Genomic DNA, 17,089 nt, shown 5'->3' with positions numbered 1-17,089 from the left:
CCAACCTACATACACCTCCATGTTATGGGCCGTAAATCTAACTGGCAATAGACCTCTGGCCTTAATATCCCTGTCAATCAAATTTTTAATGAAGTTTAAGTGATGGGAGCTAAGGCAGGGTTGTCTAGGCTTGGCTGTTTTTTTTTTTTAAAGGACTAAAACAAAGACTGTAGATATAGATGGTCGACGCCACCCCTCTTCGTCCTACTATCCAGAAGCTCAAATATCCCTGATTCAAACTCTGGTATCTTGCGCATTTGGAACCAGAGACTGCAGAATTGTGATCAGGGAACGATGTGATAAGAGCAACCTAAAATGTCGAAACCATCTTTGAGAAAAAATTATTAAATGTGTACTTTGGCCTGTTAGTTTGGTTCATATCCCATCCATTAACATGAAGAAACGGGATGTATAACCTATACTCTAGACAGCCATCAGGTGGCGATCGAGATGCTCTTTATCGTCTAAACTGTTAAAGTGTCATACTCCTGAAATGTTTTCTTTTGGTCTTAATAGCTTCAAACTGAGATGATGAACACTTTTGTATAAGAGATACAATCACATTTCCATGTTTTTCTCTCACTCACAAGTTTCTCTGTCTTTTTGCCTCTGCAGAGCGCTCAGTTCTACAAGGTCACCACCGAGAACTACCACAAATCTGCAGACCAAGTGAAGGCCAAGTTCAAGTAAGTTCAAGTGATCCGAGGTAGATGAAGACTTTAGATCACTTAATTTATACCTGGATCAATCAGACTTTTGCTTTTCCTTCCTTATCTTAAGTTTTTTTATTTATACAGAAATCCTAATGTCCCACACATCAGGTTTGTGATCTCGGGAGGCTTCATGTGTATCGCTTCACCGAGAAAGATAAAGTTAAAAGCTCTTTTTTCACAAAAGATTAGAAATCCATGTGGACTGACCGGTGGGTCCACTATTGAATTATGTGAGCCACGATCTAACCTACGCCTTTCAATCAGAACCACATTAGCCCGGCCCATTAGCAGATGTTGATGATGCTGATAAGCCAGATTGCATGATATAATAACAGGGCTTTTCTTGTGCTCTTTTATTATTTCACTCTTACAGGAGTATCGTCTATTGTGTAAATCTTTATCTTCAACCAGACCTTAGATTATTAAATCATTTGTAGCAGTTACATCATGGTGTTTCCATATCAAGACACTAAAGATAACATCTGTGCTGCAGAAACAAATTCTACACCGGCTTCTCCTCTTTTGACTTAAATTGCAAGTTCTACCAATCGTGCCGCCACTCCATAAAAACAACGATGAATTAAACATCCGAGTGGTCACTGATGTAGCACACATCCGACACATACTATATGTAACTCAAGAAGGTGCAGAATCCCTCCCCATCCGTGTTCCATCTGTCTTCTTAATAAGAGGCCATTAGGCTCCATAGTAATGTAGGGAAAGTGGATGAGGAGCCTGCAGGAGGTGGGGCAAGAATGGGCCCTGGCTCTGAGCGCTCCTCCAGGGAGGCTAGGCTAATTGTGTTAGCTTGTCATTAGCCAGCGCTAACACTGGGATCATTGTCTCCCTCAGAAATGCTGGAAAGTGATTAGCCCAGTCCACCGGGGGTTTAGCGCGAGACTGGTGGAAGCCGGAGCTGAGACTTTTCCAAATCAAATTAAAGAAGAAAAAAAAAAACTGGAATAACATTAGTGCCAAATGACGGCGCTAACTGAGAGCAAATGTTGGGCTAACGTGCGGGCAGTCATGTGACACTGGCCTTTGCACGGAGAGCAGCGATTGGTGGATTGGATTATGGTGTGCATTAGCGGGGTTGTGACTGCAGCTATCCGTGCATGTGTGTGAGTGTGCGCTAATGAAATGGCGGGAAGGTCTGGTCTTACAAGACAGGAGCAGGGATGCATTGTGGGGATCGGCGCGGGAGGTTAATTGGATTTAACAGGGTGTGTTGGACCCATCTTTGTTTACGTGTGCGAGTTCATGTGCGATGGTGTATGTTTGCATGCACTCATATCTTCAACATAATAACGTGAACCCTTCCTCAAAGCCCGTTCTCATGACAGATACCCTACAGAGATAAGATGCTATCTGCGGCCCCTGTTGAATAACGGGAGGAAATATTTTTTGTCTCACACTGGCTTTTGATTTCCTCAAAGATGTCCCCCAGAGATGAAAAAGAAGAAAGAACGCAAAGGCGAGGTCTTATCCATACTTGATAGAATTAACATTTGATATGTTAATGTGAAAATGTTATAAAGTGCGGGAGATGACATCTTTCTTATTAGAATGTCTTCATTTCCCCGCTGTGGCTCGTGTTGACGCAGCTGTAATGAGAGTGATAGCACTCTAGGGATTGATCAGTGTTAGGGCTGATATGAACGTATGGTTTATCAGAGTAAAGCAGAGGATATGTGGGACCGCGTCTGTTGAGGATTATAACATCTGTATACATGTTTTTGGGGCGTTTTTTTGAAAAAGGCACAGCCCTAGAATGCACAGTGTGTGCACCAGCTTTTCTTATACTTGTTCTCTGAGTTCATGCTCTGAAATAGTCAACATGGGAAATAATTGCTTTGGTTTGAAACAAATATTAGTCTAGTATTGGGGATTGGATTCCACTGAAATGAAAAAATCACTCCCGTATTGCTCTTTTGGACGACTTGACGATCTCTAGTGCCCGTAACAGTCCTGCCTTTGTGGATTAATTTGGTTTCTTTGTGGTGTGTGATATACACAGGTTAACCACATAGTGTACAAATAGGTTTCAGCAGGAGTGGTACAGTGCTCTCATTTTCTTTAGCGGTGTTGAAAGAAATATATTAAAGTGTGAGAGGTAGGGACTCAAGGGAGGGAAGGTGTGCGCGTGTCTTTGTGCGGCCCGATTTTTTTGTGTATGTGTGTAGTTTTTCTTTTCCATTTTTTTACGTCGGTGTGCTGTACAGCTGTTCCCCTCGTTCTCCATATTCCCACCTGAGTTTTCTGAGGATGATGGAGCTCTCCCGGCCCCGAACACCACTGCATCACTCTGACCTCATTACATCCACACACACACACATTACATTCTGTCACACTTTTACACAACTAAAATTCTGTACTTAAAGCCGGAGCAGTATAAATACAAGAAAGAATTTCTGTGATGTCATGGTTCAAAAACTTTCCCCCACAAAAATGCAGCGACTAGAACAATATTGTCTGAAGCACGTACTGGTAAAACTGTAAATAGGCCCCTCTAGCGTCTGAAATGGTTGCTATGAATCATAAACTCCAGGCTATCAGCCTGCTCTCAAAGACCGAGACAAAAGACATTTGGTGTACAGGTCTTCCATAAAAGGGTAAAATATACACAACATGTATTAGATAAAGTAACAACACGGTACGTCCGACACACGCATGCACAAATAAGACCGAAGCTTTTATTCACTTACCCTGTGACACTGGGTGTAGATAAGAGTTCTCAGATGTGTGCGCGTGTGCAAAAGAGGCTATCTCTCCCTCTGCAGCTGATTTATATGCTGCCACATTCACCACTAGTGTTTATCCAGGTCTGATGCATCACACTGTCCAGCTCTGAATGTGTGACCTTTACTGCACTGCATGTATGTATGCATGCATATGTGTGTGAGTGTTTGTGTACGTGGAGATGAATGCATTTGAGTGTGCTCACGTATCAGCATGTGTATGTGGATATCTGCATTGGAGAGTGTGTGTGTGTTTAATGTCTCGACAGGCTGCGTTTGACCCAGTGGGGCTTTAGTTTGAGATGCGAGCTGACAGGCATGAAGGGAAATGATAGATGTGAGATTATGCGAAAAAGGACGGAATGGGGAATGAAAGAACGGCGGCGTGGCGCTAAGCTCTCCTGTCACCGCTAACCTTTCGGAGGTTTTTTTGGGGGCTTTCCTGTCGAGGACGGTCACTCCGGGTTTTGTCCGGGGTCCCTGCAGAATTGAGATGGAACCAGGACGTCACATATCGGTGAATGTGTCGCTCTAACAAGACTAAAGGATCGAGAACATAATCTCGTGACAACTTCAAAAAACTTGGTGACATTTGTCATTGAATCAGAAAAAGTGGTGTATTTCTACAACTTTTTGATTATGATTAAGTGTGTATGCGTGTCACCCCCCCCCCCATACGGTCATCTATAGAGAATATTTTTTCATTTCTGCTTGTCACTCTTCTCCTCTCCCTCAGGCTATACACTCACTCCCTTTGTCTGTTTATTTTTTTTTTAATCACTTCTAAATAAATCTTTTTTTTTTCGAATGTAATCCAGTTGACAATAACAGCAGCCCCCTGTCTTCGCTTTGTTTCTCCGCGCACACACACGCACGCACGCACGCACGCACGCACGCACGCACGCACTCACGTAAAAGGTGGAATGTGGAGGCGTGGAGCAGAACTTGTTGAATGTAAATGGCTCATTGTTTGTCTTGTTTGTGCCGTACCGCCGCGGTGAGGAGACCACACCTGACAGTCTGTCGTCTCCTCCATACCATGTGGGAGAGAGCGGAGCCCACTCATCCCTCATTCAGCCTCTTATAACCGTAAACATCTCTCAGGAATAAACAACTCCCAACAACCCTGCTTTATTTTAATGATATATCTAAATTGCACAGTATTACCCTTAGTAATGCAAGTGCTGCTTATTAAAAGTTTTCAGCGCCCGCATTTCCTTTTTATTTGACATTGCCAAATGATTTGCGATGCTTTATTATAATTACAGTAAACAGAAACTGGCCAGTTTGAGATCCACCCCTGCTGCTCCAACATGTAAATGAGGTGTAGAGTCAGGTAGAGGCTTTTCCTTTTTCCTGGCAGTGCTCCCTGTTTGTTTAAGTGAATAAAACCGATGTCCCAAAATTAACGAAGAAATGATTTATCAATGTTTAATTGGGCGAAGCAGCCCTTTTAATTACCAAAAATAGCAGTGATTAAATTGGCAGGCAGGTTGTTGCCGAGCGATGCAGCGGAGGTGTTTTTCTTGGCGATGCAGGACGGGCTGAGCGGCGTTTTGACCCCTCTGTCAGGTGAGGGTGAACCACACTTCCGTAGCTAGGCAACCCGGGGCACAGGGACAAGATGGTGGTCAGCAGAGGAGCTAGAAGTCAATAACGGCTTTAAAAGCTCTTCTTTCGGCCTTAAGAGCTCCGCCGTGCTGCTGGTAAAAAGCGCACACAATTCAAGCGACCTGCGTGGGCGTATACACTGACACGCATCACATACACACACCTTTTAGTGGCAGACTTTGGAAACCCACTTACAGCTTTTATTGCTTTTCTGTCCTGTTTGGGAGTTTTTTTTTTTTCTTCCATATAGTGAATATTACAGCGACATGATTGAAAGAACAGAAAATACCTGACATGTGGCACTTTGTGGATACGCAGAGGAAATGTGTTGCATATTTACCAATCACGAAGCGCTGCCGCTCTCACCGTTTTGGACGAGCCTTGTAATTTCAGGGTCTCTGAATCACCGAGCCGGCGAATATGTTTCAGGTGCAAGTTTCAAAACACAGCAAAGTGCAAAAAGTCTGAGGCCATTTTACCAAATAAACGGTAAAGTGGTCTCAGACTTTCCCTTTCACTTTTGTGAAATGTATCAAATGTGTCGTCTAAAGAGACCAGACACCAGTCCCCTTATTAGAGCATGTATAAAGAGAGGTTAGAAAGGAGAAGTGCACCGATCCTTTTCCCTCTTTAACTCACTCATCTATCTTTCTCTCCCTCGCCGCTCACTTAGGAACCGTGTTTTCTGTCTTAATTTAAATCTCTCTCCCTCACTCCCTCTTTGTTATTGTCTGCTTCTCCCTCGCTCACTCATACACTCTCTCCATTCTTCTATCCATCACTCTGCTTCTTGATTTTTCGTCTCTGTCCATCCATCCATCCCTCCCTCCCGGCCCACTCTCTCTCTCTCTTTCTCCCTCTCACTACCACTTTACCTCTCCCAGTCAACCTCTTATCCATGCTGATGGATTTCAATGCGGGGGGTCGTTCAGCTGTGCTTTTTAAAAAGCTGTGTTAGCGAAATGCACGTCATTTTTCTCCCTAACTGGATCATTTGTATTTATTTACCCCCCTCGGTACTGACGCCTGCCTTAACTAGAGAGAACATGAGGGCTTTTTAAGGGGGATCCGGCACCCACCCCCTTAACCCTATTAACCCCTAAGTGGACCCAAATGATGATAAATAGACAACGTGGTGATTTGGAACTCAATATGGTGGCAGAGTAAAGTAATCCATACCCTGGATGGAGCTGCAGTATGTGTCGCCTGTGTTTAAACAGATGGGTTAGAGATGAGGTTAGATGATTTCGAGTAAGATGTGTGAAACCCGACTAAAACAGAGCATAAAATGTCTCCCGCTTGTTTGTGGTCAAGTGCTTTTTAATCATGATAGAATAATAACAGCATTAGATGTCATGTGGAAACAGAACAGATGGCTTCATCTAGCACAGGGTTGGTTTTAAACACACACACACACACACAATTTGGGGCCAAAACGTTTGCAACAAAGATGTGTAATCAGCACAAGAGCCAAGAGGACATTGTCCAATAGAGTGGACGTTAGAGTAGACGATGCCTTCATGGCCCCTTCGTCCAGTGTGTCTGTGTTTGTCCCCTTCCTTGTATATACTCCTTTTTGCTTTCCGTATTTAAAGTTGCAATGCATCTCAAATCATGACGGATGAACGTACATGTTTCCAGATGTGTCTCACACTTTGTTCAGCTATTGAAGCATGTCGTATCCTTAACCGAGATCTATGAACGTCATTTTACCGCAGAGCTCTGTGCCGTTACAGCTCATGGTAGTCATGATCAATTTAAGTTGCTTATGAAAAATTACTCGATACCCTTCCGTCTATTGGCATAACTCATGCACGCTGTATGGAAATCCAGGCATCAGTCTCAATACATCCCCTCGCAGTCAATATGTCCTTTGAAGAATGACGCCGGAGCCATAAACCCATCGGAATGTGTCCCCCTGCATGGAAATGTGCTGACTTGTGCAGCGGGAGGCTTGAAAGGGGGGGATTGTATTAAATGATATAGGGACACCTTGAGGAGGGAGGTGGACAGTGAGAGGGAGTGAGCAGGTAATCTGTTCTACTTTATTACATGTTAAATGGGACACATTCACCCTCTCATATCATTCCTGCCCCTCCTCTCAACCTCGTTTTCGGTCCTCTCCTGGAGGGAAACTTTACAAAAGGAAGTGAGAGGAGAGCTTTAAGAGTTTCCTCTGCCTCGCTCTCACCTCTCCTCTCCAATTCTCCCTCCCCATAGACACCCCCTCTGCCTCTTCTCTCTGCTGTCTTGTGCCGTGCTCCGGCTTGCAAACATCCACCGGCGGTCTCTGGCTCACCGTCTCTAATAAAGCAAACCCCCCCCTCCCTCATCTGTCTGCTGTTCCTTACCCCTGTCTGCTTTATGATTCATGACGCAGAGCTGAGGAAGTGTAATGTTGGTATCTGAAGCAACCGCCTCCCTTTCATTCCTCCCTCAATCAGTGGATCCAGGCAATAGGGACTAGTGTGTGTGTGTGTGTGTGTGTGTGTGTGTGTGTGTGTGTGTGTGTGTGTGTGTGTGTGTGTGTGTGTGTGTGTGTGTGTGTGTGTGTGTGTGTGTGTGTGTGTGTGTGTTTGTGTGTGTGTGTGTGTTTGTTTGTTGGGGGTTGGGTTGGATACGGTGATGTTATAGCAACCTTTACTGCTACTAATGACTCAAGGCGAGACCCTATATGACTGTTTAGATTTACTGTCTCTGGGGTACACGGGGTGCATCACACACACACACACACACACACACACACACAGAGTGCAAATAATACTGTCTCTGTTTAGACGTCTCTGTTTGTTTCAGTCCCCTCCTCCTACATGGAGTTTTATTAAATATCCCGCGAACCACTGGGGACAGAGGGAGGGAATCATAGTGGAATTGTTTGGGGATATTTTATGGCAACGTCTGGTTCTCCTGTATATAGGTTATTAGAACGAGTTAGTTATATTTGTGTGCAGACATGTCGCATTCTAATTGTTGTCTTTGATAATGTAATGCTCTGACGTGGAAGTGTGTGTGTGTGTGTGTGTGTGTGTGTGTGTGTGTGTGTGTGTGTGTGTGTGTGTGTGTGTGTGTGTGTGTGTGTGTGTGTGTGTGTGTCTATGTTGACTGTATGTGATGGCTATACAAGAGCAGCACTCACACCAAGAGAGGGTGTATATTTATACCATCATGGGGTCACGGGATAAATCAGGAGTAAAGAAAAAATCTAATTCTCTACTTTTGTGTTGTAAAATCTCTAGTTTCACACTAGAGCCTAACCGATTTATCAAAATGTATAAATAATTGATCGATATGAGCCTCTCGCAGATATATTGGCTTCAGCATTTATGTTTGACGATTCAAATCAATAAGAAAACCCATTTTACAGAATCGATAACGCATTAAAGATGTGCATTCATGGTTACATTTAAAAAATATATATATATATATTTGGTCGTATTTGTTTTTTTCTTTCATTCATAGTTATTAGTAAGTTTATGGTTAAACTCCAAATTATCAAGCTTCAATTACATTTCTTGAGGGTTTCATAAAGATGTCTTAGTAATCACTGATATTTTTTTTTATATATTGTATGACTTTGATAAAATTGGAAGCAATAAAGTCAGGAAATTGGAAATTGGTATGGGAAATACGAGAAAACTAAATACATAGTTTTACATCCTGTAGCCTCTTAACCTTTTTCAAATTAGGCTTCTGAGAAAGACAATTCAGTCTGAATTTGTAGTTCTCACTTCTAATGGCCACAAAAAGAAGGTTTGGAAACCAGTGGCCACTACAAAGAGCAAAGTGACCTTTTGTACTAATAACTGACCCAACAACACTAACCTGAAAAGCAAAACTTTAATTTCTACAGTCGTACTTAACATCTTCAAATTTCCCCTGCCCTCCATCCCTTTATTTTATTTCCTGTACATCATTTAAACCCAGTAAAGAAAAACAGAACTCCTGCTTTGGGAATGTGGAACAGAAGCTCTGTTTATGAATGCCTCTCTCCTCAGGTTACATGGGAACTGGGTGATTCATGGTTGTTTTCAACTACATCTATAATTATACCCAAGGATTCCCACAGTGCAGGGATTCACTGTGCTTCTACTAAGGAGCATTTAAGTGTTGGAACTATTCAAACTCTTTTCACAAGAATTCATCAGGAACAACCGAACGTTTGTCTCGTTTCATGGGCTTTTTGTTTATCAGAAGGTATTGATAAGCTTTAAAATGCCCACTTTTCAATCGACCAACAGAAGAAGACTAATATCACTTTGCTCCGATAGATAGAATCTCACAACCTTTTATTGCTGAGTAAATAAAAATCCTTTACTCTCGTTCATAGAAACAGTTGTGTTTGTAGCCTATTACCGATACGACCTGTCCGTCCTATTTGCGTCTGCTCGCCCTGCTGCATAGCGCTGCAGTCGTGTTTCTGCAGTAAATGACGGGAGGGCAGCTAATGTGGAACTGAGGGGGGGGGGGGGGCTGAAGTCTCTCCCTACCAGCTCCGTGTGCTTGGCGTCATGAACTTAATGTTAATCTTAATGATAGATGATAGTGTGTGTGACAGTGTTATTGTCTCCGTGATTAACTCAACCGCGGTCTGAGGCGCTTCCTCGCCGAGAGAACCGGAGGAGCAAGCAAAAAATAGAAGCACCACTGTCTAGTTCCTCATCAGGAAATGCTCTTCATTTCTATCTACCTCCCCCCCGTCCCTCCCTCCCTCCCTGCCTTCATGTTACCTCCTTTCTCTCTCTGAGGCCATTACTGGTGATAAACACTGTGGTTTGTATCAGCAGGATGCACCTGGCATTAACGCAGATGCTTAAGAAAGTAATTAGTGGGTGTATGTGGCTCCTCTCGTCCCCGTAGATACCCATAGGCGCTGTAATAAATGAGTGCCAGGATCCATAGGAATAGGATGGCAGCGATTCCTGCCCCGCGCCGCTGTCATCGTTCAATACCCCGACGCAGAGCAATGGCCTTGTCGTGCCTCCCAGCAAATGACTGAATTTCTCCCCCGACGGATGCACAAGCGCAGAACCCCCCTGCACACCCAGCATGATAATGTCCCAATCCGCGCTTAAAGTTCTATAAATGCCAGGAATTATTTCAAGGCGTAGACTCACCCGGGAATCAGCCAATGTTTTTAAAGAATAGTCTGACATTTTGGGAAGTTTGTTTATTCACTTCCTTGCAGAGAGTGGGAGGATGAATACCGCTCTCATGTCCGGGGCAGATTCTTTCAGTTTGTCTCGGTTTTGCCTGAAACGCCCTGTTCGTGGCCCTTCAGTTTGAAATGGAGACTATTTTAAGTTTATTTTCCATTGCAGTGTTCTCTCCATGTGTCGGGTAATAGCTGCCATTAGCCACTGACTACAATGGCTGGGATACTTTACTGGAAACAGATGATGGCTCAATCCTGCAAGACTTTTCCTCTCCAAATCCTTGCACACGGGAACATATCGATTTAACAACCAAATGTGTACTATGAATATTTTCTTACTCCGACGAGCGGTATATGGGCCCCGGCTCTGCTGATAGTATTTGTAAACATACCCGAAGTTCAAGTCAAGCCTAATAGGAGAAATCAGTCTGGAAGTGGCCGTGGACCTTCTGGGTCAATGGGGAATACCATTGACCCTTTTCTCTGTCGGTTTGCACTTATTTTGAATTTATTTTCTACCTTTCCACTGCATAGATGCTCAAGTTTTATAAGAAGGCTCCTCAGAGCACTGGATTATTCCTTAAAGCACCAGCTATAACTATTTTGACTTCCTCTCATGTTGCCACTAATCATCACTGTCCTGTACTGTAGGTTCTTCCGGCCTCCCCAAGCAAATATGACCATGTGGAGATGCACATATGTACACATCGTAGCTCCACCATCTTCCTGCTGCATTGCACCCTGGGTAATGACCCATGCGACCAATCCCCTGCTTTGTATCCAACGGGGGGGTAATTTCTCACTCCAGGGGGCAAATCAAACATCTGATTCTGACTACAGGGGCCCGGCTTCGCCCCCCCAATATCCCTTTGGGAGCTCCGGAGTTGCTGACGGGCGAAATCTCCCTCTTTCACACCCATGCAAGGCGGGTTTAGTGAGGCAGATGGAGTGTCCTGAGCACTGGTGTGAACAAAACGATGACACCGCCATTAGCATAATAGCCCGAGCGTGTGCATGTGTTGTCATTATGGATTTTTATGGGCTGTGTGAAGAGACAGACAAAAGCAGTTAACACTGGCAGCGGCGCCAGTGCTGGTGGTACCGCCTGGATTGGCTAAAAAGGGTCCGACTCCTGGATCTAACGAAGGTCCAATTTGATGCACTTAAGTTTAGCGTAGCATCCATCATTAGAGGTACTAGCATCTGGAGCTTACCAGCTAAGACTGCCGCTCTAAAGCTGAAGCAGACCTCAAGGACAGACTTGGAGTGTGCTAAGCTAGTGATGTGTAGCCAATAACCAGACAATTTGCATTCACAGTCTATAGCAGCAACCTCCTCTTGGATGCTAAGAGATTGAGTTTGACATTTAAACCAGTCCAAGGTGATGGCTCCCCAGTTTGTAAATGGTAGACACTTGCAGGGAGCCATTCTGAATCAATGGATGGATTCCACCTTGTAGAGGGATCAATACTCTCGTCCATAACACATTTTAAATGGTTTTTAGTGGTAAGACACAAGAAAAGGGACTAATTAAATGGGTAGGTATACTGAGCTGGCCAGCAATTTTAACCCCATCATCATTATCATCATCCCAGCAAGCTTTATTGCTTTTCTACACTCAACCATCACTCTCGTTTTGCTCGGTATTGCACAAGGAATGGCAAAGTTATAGCTTCTCCTCTGTTCCCTCTCATGGACAGCAGCCATTGTTTTGGAAGCTGTATTTGATGCCTCTTATTGTCCATTTTTAGAAAAGCCCTCTGGCCTCCCTGTCGATATGTTGTAATGCACACATCGACGTGGTCATCCCTGCAGTCCGTGCAGGTCGGATTGACCTCCGACCCCATCGCAGCAAATACAGTGACGCTGATTCTCGCTGATGGTGTTTTGGGCTGGAATGAGAGTAATAATAGAAATGACAGGGGGTGTACACACACACACACACACAAACACACACACACACACACAGCGTAGCTCAGGGTGCTCTAACAGTGCATGAACTCTGTTGAGAGAAAATGACCATCGATTTGTCCATTTTCCAAGAATATGTCTTCTTTTCCTCTTCTTCTCAATCTTTTTTGTCTCGCACTAATTGTTCTGTCCACCTGCATTACCCAGCATCCACCTGATTCTCTCCCACACATTTAACACGTCCATCCCTTTTCCTCAACTCTCATCCCTCACTCTCTCCCTTCCTGCCCCATCCTCTTTTTCTTTTTGATGCCACTTTTTCCACAACTTTTCACGCTGCCTCCCTCCCCTCTCTCACCCCCGCAGGCGGTATGAGATGTATCCCGTGTGCACAGACCTGCAGGGCCAGATCCTCGCGTGCTACAAAGAGAATGTCGGGAAAACCCTCCACTGCTCCAACATAGCAGCCCTTTACCTGCAGTGTGTCAACAACTCGAAACAGGTGGGTGTTTACCAGACTAATCCTTTTTTCATATCTCATGTAAACATCATTTGATGCACTACGCTGGAAACGTTTGCATATGAATGTTACGCATATGTGCATTGCACGCTTGGTAAGTGGAATGAAAGAGCAGGCAGGTGAGGAAAATATGTAAAACTTGAATTTAAAACCACAACAACCCACTGAAATAATGCATTTTTCTCCCCTTTCTGAAGAATGACAAGCATGTGCATGCACCCTCATGGAGAGATGATATGTGAGTCATAGTGCTTCCTAATCCTGTAGTGTAGCTTTCAGTCGAATTGATGTTTGTATTACAAAGTAGTCCCATGTGTGTGTTAGCGAAACATCATTGGCCGCTTAGATGTGTGTGATAGCTGGAGTAGAACAGTCGGTCTGCTTTTTAAATGTCTAAATGAAACACACACACACACTCACACAAGCATGCTGGCATCCATTTACATGCAGCAGCCCTTTGCTTTTAGACAGCAGAATATCATTTCCACAGGGCTACTGGCGCCTGAGTACAGCTCATTCTACATAGTTTAAACCTTCTGCTGTATTTCCATAATATCTGCTGACACAGGCATTCCCTGACTGTCACTGTGTGTGTTTTAATGTAATAAAACCAAAGGAGTAGCCGCCGCTAGTTGGGAACCATCGTCCTCTCCATGTTTCCTCCTTTCATTGTCAAGTACAACTCTTTTTTATTTTTTCTTTCCCGGCGGTCACACACTGTGGTGTAATGGTAATGTCACTCAGGTTGATATTAACTTGATTCCCCCTCTCTCACTTTGCAATATGTAACATCCATTACCCCCCAAAAAGGCTCAATTTACATTCATAGAGCTTTTATATTAGATTTTTTTTCATTTTTTTTTCAATTGCATTGTTTTGCCAGAATTGAGGAGTTTCCAGTGTGTCGCTCACTCTCGTGGGTATTAGTATTAGATCTAAAAGTCAGATGCAGGCAGATTTTTAAGCTATACATTATGTAAATTGCGCAATGTTTTATTCATCGTGCGCGTGTGTGTCGTACGTGCGTTTTCGAGAGTGCGCTACCTGTAGCCTCGTCGGGATTCAGCAACGGTGCGTTCGCCATCCGGATGCTGTTATGATCTTGTAAATTGTTTGGAAGCAAGCCTGAGACGATATGGTAATCCACTTGTGTTTATCACCCCGCGGCAATCGTGGCACACTCCTGTTCATCTGCGCTTATCTAAGACTTGCTTTTAAAGTCATTAGGTGCAGAAGAAACAGTTCTGCGATAAGGCTTTAAAGGAATAATATGCAGAATTACACAGCTGACAAAACAGTGGGGGGTGGGGGGGATGAAGTGGAGTTGATATGGGCTGATGCAGCTTGATGATTAGGATGTTTACACAGTTTTATCACAGCCAGGCAGGAAGCTGCACCCGAGACGATGTGTCATAGGATGTGACTTTGACCTCCGGAGGTCAGAAGCTCCAAAAGAGCCCGTCCCTCATCCTTCTCCTTCCATTTCTCAAATTCGACTGAAGCCGGCAGCACCACGGCTACAGATCGGGATGTGTGAGGCGCCAGATCCCACTGGATCTAAACCAAACGACCCTAAATCTCACTTCTACTATATTGACTTGTCAACTGGAGTCACCTGAAGCAGAGGCCTTTTCAGCCGCTCGGCCTTTGTCACTGATAATTAGGCTTCTTATTGGCACCGTCGCTGATAACATTCAAACCCAAGTTCGCTCTCTTTTGTGCCCCTGCCATCCCTCCATCCGCTATCCCTTCATCCCCTCGTCACACTTCTAATGCATTCACCACTTAACAGGTCCAGATAGCAAACAGTGTGGAGGAGGCAGTGGAAGGACAGATAAAGTCTCTTCTTTCTTTCTCCCTCTATGAATAAGAGTTTATCACGAGGGCCGATCTCTCCATCCACTGCTCGGCTCCTCATTCCATATTCTCGCTGCATGACCGCCTCCTGCTCCCTATCTTTTCCTTCTCCCCTTCATTTTTTCTCAGACTGACCCATCTCCTTTTTTACTCTCAAAGGACCAAGCCTGAGTCGTGTTTGCGGTTTGGAAAGGTGTTAGGTTTGCAAAGTATTGAAATGCAAAAGGTGCCGCGACCTTATGCAACTGCACCGACATCCCCTTTGATATAGACAGCGTTTCAATCAATATTGCTCCTCTAAGTATAAATTATGATTTAATTTGTCATTTCAGCACTTGTGTCAGTAAATCTTGACCAAGCAGATATTTTTTACTTTTAATTTAATGTTCCTCTCCTGAAATTGATTAAACACGAAAAAACAAATACCTTAATGACCTTAAAATGGCTTCAAGGTGACTGTACACGTTTTGTTTAGGACATTTATACAAGATCAATACCTGCATTGGATTAGTGCGTCTCCAATATTTGTTGCCCTATTGGAATCCACTGTATTGATGCTGCCACGTTCCTGCATCTCAGCAGTTACCTTGGAACTGTAGACAGTGTTTTCATAACCTCCAGAAACGATGGTGACGAGGACGAGCCAAGTTGTAATAAGCTGGAATCATCCGTGTTTCTGTCAAAGACTTAACCTACACTCTGCAGTGAGGTGGGTCTCTTCAGAGACCGTGTTTTTTATTGATAACCATTTCGTGGTCAAATCAATATTGCAGAAGATATACCCTCTGTGTAACTGCAGAGATGAAATGTTACTGACGTGGAACCGAATCCCTGTTATTAAGTTGGTCTGCGAGGAAGAACATATTTTCTTTCTCTACCTTATTCGCTCCCTTATGTCCCTTAATTCCTCTATTTTTTCCCCGTCGTTCATCTTTTTTTCTTTCATACAGAGGGATCAGCTGCAATAGGTTGGTTCAAATGGTTATTGACAGCGAGTGCTGGGGGATTTGTGCCTGCACTTATCGCTAACATGAAATCCACTGCCCTGCGGTCCTTTTTCTACTTTTCAAACTCACTCCATCCTCTTCTCCTTTTCCTTTTTTTTTTTTACTCTCTCAGGCCTTTCGTCTCTCTCTGTCTTGTCTCTCCTGTTTGACATATTATCTTTCCCTTCTCTTTGCGTTGTCTGTTTAGATTTGATTTGATTTGCCCCTCTTGTCTATCTAATGCACTTCCCGCTCTGTTTCTATCTGCAGAACAAGTTGAGGACCGGGGGTTAAGGACGAAAGGAGAAAGTAAGAGGGAGTTTATTGTGTGGGATTACTGATTATCGACCGAACGACTGACAGACCAGACTGCAGTGAAGGAGGAGGGGAATGAATCAGCACCGACACACACACACACACACACACACACACACACACACACACACACACACACACACACACACACACACACACCCTCAAATCCCTGCCACGGAGCCACACTAGGCACTGAACACAGCACCTAGAATGAGAAGTAGACGTCCTTTCCCTCAACTCTTATCTCCTCCTCCTCCTACCTCTCCAAACCTTCGTCTATCCTGTCGGCAGCGATACTGTCGGCCATTTTTGGAGACACACCGGTGACCCGCGGGACCCAGCAGGCCGGAGCTTGGCCCGCTGAAAAAGGACAAAGATGAACCAGAACCACCTCAAGAACGCCAGCCATCCCCTCTCACTCCACTGCTCTTTAGAAAAACGAAACTCTATTTTTACACCTTAGTGTCAGTCCTCAATCTGTTGTCATTAATTCAGTGTTTCCACCAGTTCCTGCACTGTCCTGTTCGCAGATACACACGTGTACGCACCCGTGTCTCCTTTGCATCTGTCGGTGTGATGTTGTCGTGTCACGTTAATATTGTAACGATCCGCGTGTTGAGTCTTCATCCAGAGCAACACTTTGCCACGATGTCTGATCAGAGGAAAAATAAAAGACGAAACAATACAGGAACTGTTGTTGAACTTTTCTCCATTAATATTCAGTGGGCTCCATCTCTCTCGTGTGTGTGTGTGTGTGTGTGTGTGTGTGTGTGTGTGTGTGTGTGTGTGTGTGTGTGTGTGAGTGTGCATGTGCGTGTGCGTGTGTGTTTTATGCTAATTACAGGAAGCGTTGTATATCTTTGATGGATACGCGGCCTTCGTGTTGTCACAGCGACATTTTTCCAAACAGAGTGAACGAGCCCAGGAGATGGGGACTGAAGCGTTGGGGGAAACTATTCGTCCCAGATGTTTGCTTCATCATCCATCTTTCCCTCCGTTTCTCTATCTGCCTTTCTTTATTTAGCTCTGTCGTCTGAATCCTCATCTGCTCAGTAACAGGAGCGAGGGATCTCTACCTCTTTCTTATCCGCTCATTGTCCCTCTTTCTCTACACTTATCTACTTATTCTCTGCCTCTTCCCCCCCCGCTCCTCTGTCTTCTTCCCCTCTTTCTTTCTGGAGTGTGTTTCTCCTCTGCTCAGTCTCCCAGGCTAATGTTGCCTTGGAGGAGACGGCTTCTCCACGCTGTCTGCACTCTGCCAGACTCCCCGGGTTGGGTTTAACAGG

The 17,089-nt window shown here is 44.4% G+C and overlaps 1 protein-coding gene across 7 annotated transcripts in view; it reads left to right on the top strand.

Annotated features, from left to right (window-relative positions):
- Positions 1–17,089, top strand: part of chchd3a (coiled-coil-helix-coiled-coil-helix domain containing 3a) — a 70,562-nt gene that overhangs the window by 47,632 nt on the left and 5,841 nt on the right. For 4 of the 7 annotated variants that reach the window (XM_034578192.1, XM_034578193.1, XM_034578199.1 and 1 more), the window contains 4 exons: positions 616–686; positions 12,492–12,627; positions 12,843–12,883; positions 15,759–16,488. In XM_034578192.1, coding sequence (XP_034434083.1) covers positions 616–686; positions 12,492–12,627; positions 12,843–12,883; positions 15,759–15,768 — 258 coding nt within the window. In that variant the 3' untranslated portion in view covers positions 15,769–16,488. Of the gene's footprint in view, positions 1–615; positions 687–12,491; positions 12,628–12,842; positions 12,884–15,758; positions 16,489–17,089 lie in introns of those variants that run through there. The other 3 variants (XM_034578194.1, XM_034578196.1, XM_034578197.1) reach the window with 2 other exon arrangements.

This window comes from Hippoglossus hippoglossus, chromosome 23, assembly GCF_009819705.1.
Source record: "Hippoglossus hippoglossus isolate fHipHip1 chromosome 23, fHipHip1.pri, whole genome shotgun sequence".
NCBI classification, from domain to species: domain Eukaryota; kingdom Metazoa; phylum Chordata; class Actinopteri; order Pleuronectiformes; family Pleuronectidae; genus Hippoglossus; species Hippoglossus hippoglossus.
This window is presented reverse-complemented; position numbering and strand designations above follow the sequence as displayed.